The 6,536-nt window shown below is 51.4% G+C and overlaps 1 protein-coding gene across 1 annotated transcript; it reads left to right on the top strand.

The window, feature by feature from the left end:
• Positions 1–333: 333 nt before the first annotated feature.
• klb (klotho beta) lies at positions 334–5,323 on the top strand (the record flags this gene model as incomplete). The annotated part of the gene is made up of 6 exons (XM_084146472.1): positions 334–1,071; positions 1,851–2,364; positions 2,549–2,817; positions 3,015–3,271; positions 3,397–4,337; positions 4,878–5,323. 6 exons carry the CDS (start codon positions 334–336, stop codon positions 5,321–5,323), a joined length of 3,165 nt encoding a protein of 1,054 aa, XP_084002598.1.
• Between the last annotated feature and the right edge of the window lie 1,213 nt (positions 5,324–6,536).

Below are 6,536 nucleotides of genomic sequence, written 5' to 3'. Positions count from 1 at the left end.
ATGTGTCAGAGAGAGGGAGGAGGAGAGAGTAAAGGAGAGAGAGAGGGAGGTAGAGAGAGAGATAGGTAAGTCCAATCAGGTTAGTCGTTCAGATGGATAGTGTACCGCTCCTCTCCTAGGCTCCACGTTGACGTCTCAGTCTCCTACACTCGTTCGCTTCAATCCCTTCATCTTCTATTCTTCAATCATGGATCCCTCACCTTCTTCACATCCGGACCCCTGATACTCACACAGGAACTCAGACTGAGACCAGCTTTTCTTAAAGGATTATCTTTCTCTTAAAGGATTTTGGAAATCTCTGGAGAGGATCATTCTTCTTACTTGGGCTGCAATATGGTAACATACCTTCTCTCCCTCCTCCTGGAAGCGATGGTCTGGGATGGGGCTTTCTGTTCCCTGGGGGAGGGCAGGAGGCAGTGGCAGCAGCCCTCCACCCCAGAGCCCTTCAACCAGAGCCAGTCCTTTCTCCACGGGACTTTCCCTCCAGGGTTCCTCTGGGGCACGGGGACCTCCGCCTTCCAGACTGAGGGGGCCTCGGACCGGGACGGGAAAGGCCCCTCAATCTGGGACCACTTCACCCACACAGCACCCCACCGAGGTGTCGGAGGTGTCGCAGACACAGCCAGTGACAGCTACACCCAATGGGAGGAGGATGTTGAGGCGCTGGGGTACCTCGGGATGCACTCCTACGCCTTCTCCCTCTCCTGGCCCCGACTCTTCCCTGACGGGGTTGCCACTAGTCAGCCCAATATGGTGGCTGTGGAGCACTATGGGAGACTGCTCGACAGGCTGAGAGAGAGAGGCATTGAGCCGGTGGTCACCCTGTTCCACTGGGACCTTCCCCAGGCCCTGCAGGAGCACTACGGGGGCTGGAAGAATGACACCCTGGTGGGGTTGTTTGACGTGTACGCTGCCTTCTGTTTCCGGACATACGGGGGACGTGTGAGGTACTGGATAACCATGCACAACCCATACCTGGTGGCTGTCCAGGGGTACGGGACAGGAGTGCACGCGCCTGGAGAGACAGGGGACTCCACCGCCCCCTTCATCGTGGCCCACAACCTCATCAGGGTGAGTCAGTCAGGGTCAAGGGTCAGAAGAAGTCTGAAGTTGCCCCTAGATGCAAATCTTAGGTCAGTTTTGTGTTTTCCTTCCAATGGGAATGGTCAGGATTTTGGAAGGGAAAGTTGTTCCTAGTTCTGTGTAAAATGGCAACGACTATCTGTACCCATTTGGGAGGGGGGACAGGGGGTTGTGTTGTGAATTAGAACCCTTTGGATAGATTGAAACTGAGACCCTGTGTTAGTCAGACTTTGAACTTTACTTTAGTCTTTGAACTTCTGTGGGTTTTATCAGCTGATGTGGTCAATGAATGTTTGCGTCTTTCATTGGGTTCAAGACATTGCAAAGAAAATGTGTGAAGACATAAAGCTTTAATAGCCATAGTACATGCTGTGCTTTCTTCAATCAATCAGGTTAAACTAATCCAAAAGGTTTCAAGTTGTGATATTCAATATTAGCTGTGCTCCTTCTGCAGCTATTAGCAGTCATTGACCTTGTGTGTTTACTGTTTGCTATGAGAGGTTTATTACAGCGAATAGTAAACAGGACACTTAAGGAGACACTGGGGGTTAAAGTCTGTGACATCAGCAGTTTTGTGGGTGGGCAGGCAGGCACCACAGCACAGCAGTATGGCAGGATGTTAGGATGATATCAGGCTTCATTAATAATCAGTTATGTCCCAGCACATACTAGGCACTGTACAGGTCCAATATCTGTAGTATGTGCAATATCTCTGCCATAATGCAGTGCATGTATAACTGACCTCCATTTCATTTACACATTTACAGGCGCATGCCAAAGCGTGGCACACATATAACACCCACTTCCGCCCGACTCAGAAGGGTCAGGTGTCCCTCGTCCTGGGTTCCCATTGGATGGTGCCTCATAGAGGCCAAACCACACCAGCCAATGTCGAGCTCTGCCAGCAGTCCATGGAGGCGGTGCTTGGCTGGTTCGCCAATCCCATCTTCAGGGACGGTGACTACCCAGCCTCCATGAGATCCACTCATAGGGGGCTCCTGCCTGAGTTCACCCCAGAGGAGAAGCTCTGGGTGCAGGGAACGGCTGACTTCTTTGCCCTGTCCTTTGGGCCTAACAACCTGCGTCTGGGCCGGAGCCTGGCCCACTATGGGCAGATGGTGTTCCCAGATCTGAGGCGGGTGCTGGGCTGGGTGCGGCTGGAGTACGGGGACCTTCCAGTGCTGGTGGCAGAGGGGGGCTGGTTCTCAGATGCAGCTGTGGAGAGGGAGGATACAGTCGCTATCTACCTGATGAAGAGGTTCATTAACCAGGTGCTGCAAGGTAAGGAGGGAGGAGGGGTCCGAGGAGGGGGCAGGGTTAGAGAAAACAGAGGAGGTCAACAAGAGAGCATATTTGACAGACTGACCCCTTTTAATACATTTAACCTCTGCACTGTTGTGCTATTTGTACCTCTGTGGTAACTGTGTCTCCTCATCTCATTCTCTCTGTGTTTGTTTGTGTCCAGCGATTGTGTTTGACGGTGTCAGAGTGTTTGGCTACACAGCCTGGTCTCTGGTGGATGGTTTTGAGTGGAACTATGGCTACAGTGTGAGACGAGGTCTGTTCTATGTAGACTTCAGCCAGGCCAACAGAACCAGGGTCCCGAAGACCACCGCTCAGTTCTACAGGCAGGTCGTCAAGGACAACGGTTTCCCTGGTAATGAGACCACCAGAGAGGTCAAAGGGCGTTTCCCATGTGACTTCCACTGGGGAGTGGCCGCCTCCACCCTACAGGTGAGGTGATGAGAAGGGGAGGAGAGGATGCAGAGACGAGAGCGGGAGGAGAAAATAAAGAGGGAGGAGATTATTTTATTTAGCAAAACTGCTTTTCTTGCGCTCCAACTCGAACAGAACATTACGCAAGCTAGGTCATTGCACACCTTGTAAGAAATAAACACAAACATTTATATTCTTGTTCTCCTTTATTAAAGGTAAATTTCCATCCCTACTCCCCTCAATTCATGGACCCCCACCTGTACAGCTGGAACCTGACAGGGGACGGGGCGCTGCGTCCTGTCCAAGGGGTCAAGCTCCACACCAGGATGCCACAGTGCACTGACTACCTGGCCATCCGAGGTCACCTGGGCATCTTTGAGTCCACAGGGGCATCTCACTACCGCTTCGCTCTCAACTGGTCCCTCATCCTGCCCCATGGAGATCTGTCTAATGTGGACACAGAGGCCCTGAGGTAGACACACACTGTATAGTGTATATTGAAATGTTTAACACACATGCAAACATACACTAGAATGCACGCCTGTATGGATACAAACACACTTTGCATTTTAAATAACTCCAAACTCTTTTTAACAGATACTATCGCTGTCTCCTCACTGAGCTCCACAAGCAGGGCCTGGAGGCCATGGTCACCCTCTACTACCCCACTAACAGAGTCCCTCTGCTGGGCTTGCCTGGCCCACTGCATGGCTCTGGAGGCTGGCTGAACGGGAGCACAGTGGAGGCCTTCCAGAGCTATGCAGCCCTCTGCTACAGGGAGCTGGGGCCCTGGGTCAGCTACTGGATCACCATCAATGAGCCCAACAGACTGGTGGATGCCTACAAGAGCGGAGAGGAGCAGCATCTGGCAGCCCATAACCTCCTCCTGGCCCACGCTAAGGTCTGGAGGCTCTATGAGAGGGAGTATCTCAGCCAACAGGGAGGACTGGTGTCCCTGGCCCTGCACGCAGACTGGGCAGAACCCGCCAACCCCTTCCTGGAGTCACATGCAACCGCCACTCAGAGATTCCTGTTGTTTGAGCTGGGTCGTTTCCTAGACCCACTACTAGGGGGCAGAGAGGGGGAGGGCAAGAGTGGCATGTACCCTCCAGAGGTGAGGAGATACTTGGAGGAGAGGGCGAGGGTGATGGGCCTCCCTGGATCCCCACTACCGCACTTCACCGACCGGGAAAGAGAAGAGCTACGAGGGGCGCTGGGCTTCATCGCACTGAACCACTTCACCACGCGTCTCGTGTCACCACGCCCCTATTCTCCTCAGACTGCCCCACCTAAACCCCAGCAACCTCAACCTCCAGACCATGACTGCCTGCTGATGTCTGACCCCACCTGGGCCTCCTCTGGCCTGGGGCAGGCGGTGGTCCCCTGGGGCCTCCGGAGGGTGCTGCACTGGGTGAAGGAGCGGTATGGAGGGGGTCTGCCGGTTGTAGTCACAGCCAGCGGGGTTGACGATCAGGCCCCACTAAAGGATCTTCTCAGGCAGCACTACATCAAGAGCTACCTGGAGGAGGCCCTCAGAGGTGAGGCTCTCCCTAACCCATTCAAACTCCTGTTAAACCCCCCCCCCCCCCAACCCCAGTCCAACGCTAAACCACTAGCTTGCTCTTATCATAAATATCCTAGAGGTTCTATGCTTATTTCTATAGTTCCAAATGTTCCTAAATAAACCAACCTCCTCTCTGCAGTTTCTTCTGCAGACAGGTAGTGTAGGGCACACATTAGCAGCTTTTAGTATGAGAGGTCGAAGGTGACGGGTCTTCCAGATAATTTCCTAACACACCACAGCACGGCCTTATCATCACGAGCCCCCTCATAAAACTCATGGACTTTACTGTATGAGAAACCTTTGAGATCATAAAGTGAATCCCAGTGAGAACTGTCCTGTTTGTACTGAGATAAACATCCTGTGCAGTACTGTAGCCACAATAAAGCTTCAGTTGGTTTATGGCCCCCCACACAGGTTGCAGCTTCTCTCTGTTGTTATTGCTTAAAATTGCTTTTCTGTATGTATAAATTGTGATTCTGACCTCCCACTTCTCCCTGTCTTCTCTCCCCTCCAGCTCGTCAGTTGGATGGAGTCAACCTAAAGGGCTTCTACATCTGGAAGCTGCAGGATCGACACGCCCCTCAGTTCGGCCTCATCACCTCTTTCCAGCACCAGTCCCAACCCAAAGCCTCCATCGCAACCTACCGAGAGATCATTGACCGCAGCGGTTTCCCTGGCAACAACGTCACATCTTCCTGTAGGGACAGCAACCACAGGACGGTGTGTTCCATCTGCGCTCACATCTCAGAGAACAAACCACTACTGTTCTTTGCTTCATGTCTCCTCATCACGCTAGCTGTGCTGGTGGCAGTCATCATCGTCATCGTCAGGAGGAAGAGGACTAGGAGAAGGAGGGTGGGGGTGCCGGTGTGTCCTGTCCCATTGGGGATGAAGTGTCAGCTGTGGGAGAGAGTGGCCCTGCAGCGTGTAACGGATAGGATCCACGTGGTCCGCCGCTAGGGGTTTGGTCCTGTTGTAGTGGTTCTTAGGGACAGGTCTAGGATCATCCTACCCCCCCAAATCCTAACTTCATTCTACTCCACAAGCCCACTGGGACTGTGCTCAACACAGCGGGATCAGCGAGGGCCAAGTGGTCATCTTTACCAACACCAAGTGACTAATAGAGTTTCTCTGTCTGAGCCCTAGAGATCCCACATATTGAAAAACAATGTATCTCCAATGAATACAATTGACAGTTTGTAAACTATCACAGACATGAATATGATGTAGCCATGAGACTGTTTTGTTTTTTCAATGACAGCGGTTGGTTATAATTTGAGACCCTTCTATGAATGCTGCTATTGTGATGGACTGATCGTGTGGGCCAACAATTGACTGGCCTGTATGACTTGTTAGTGTGCATCACTCTGTGTCCTGATCTCATATCTTTGTATACTTGTAATCATAGGGAGTCTGGACTGATGGCAGAAGTATTTTTCTCTCTGGGCTCCAGAGAAATGTTATCTACTGATGGCCAACTCAAGCACTTGTTCAGTTTTTTAGTGAAGATGATGTGCAATGTCCTTGTAAATACATTCTGTCAATGAAACCATAATAATTTGCTATATATGAAATTCAATAAAATACAAGTGTATGTTGCAGCTTTCCCTTTTTCAAAGTTGATGTTTTCTGTTGTAGAAGCTTAAAATAAAAAACACAAAATGAGGTGATATGTCTCTGATGTGTCTCTTCCCTCTTCCCTATGTCTCTGATATGTCTCTTCCCTCTGCTCAATCCTTCTCCCTCCAATCTCCTGATTCTGCCTCCTCAACCCTCCTCTCCTCCCTTTCTGCATCCTTTGACTCCCTGTGTCCCCTATCCTCCCGGCCGGCTCGGTCCTCCCCTCCAGCTCTGTGGCTTGATGACTCATTGCGAGCTCACAGAACAGAGCTCCGGGCAGCTGAGCGGAAATGGAAGAAAACTAAACTCCCTGCCGACCTGGCATCTTTTCACTCCCTCCTCTCTACATTTTCTTCATCTGTTTCTGCTGCTAAGGCCACTTTCTACCACTCTAAATTCCAAGCATCTGCCTCTAACCCTAGGAAGCTCTTTGCCACATTCTCCTCACTGCTGAATCCCCCCCCCCCCCCCCTCCTCCCTCTCTGTGGATGACTTTGTCAACCACTTTGAAAAGAAGGTTGACGACATCCGATCCTCGTTTGTTAAGTCTAAT

This window comes from Coregonus lavaretus (assembly GCF_964263955.1).
Source record: "Coregonus lavaretus genome assembly, chromosome: 29".
Lineage (NCBI taxonomy): Eukaryota > Metazoa > Chordata > Actinopteri > Salmoniformes > Salmonidae > Coregonus > Coregonus lavaretus.
Note: the sequence above shows the minus strand (reverse complement) of the source record. Positions and strands in the feature narration are given on the sequence as shown.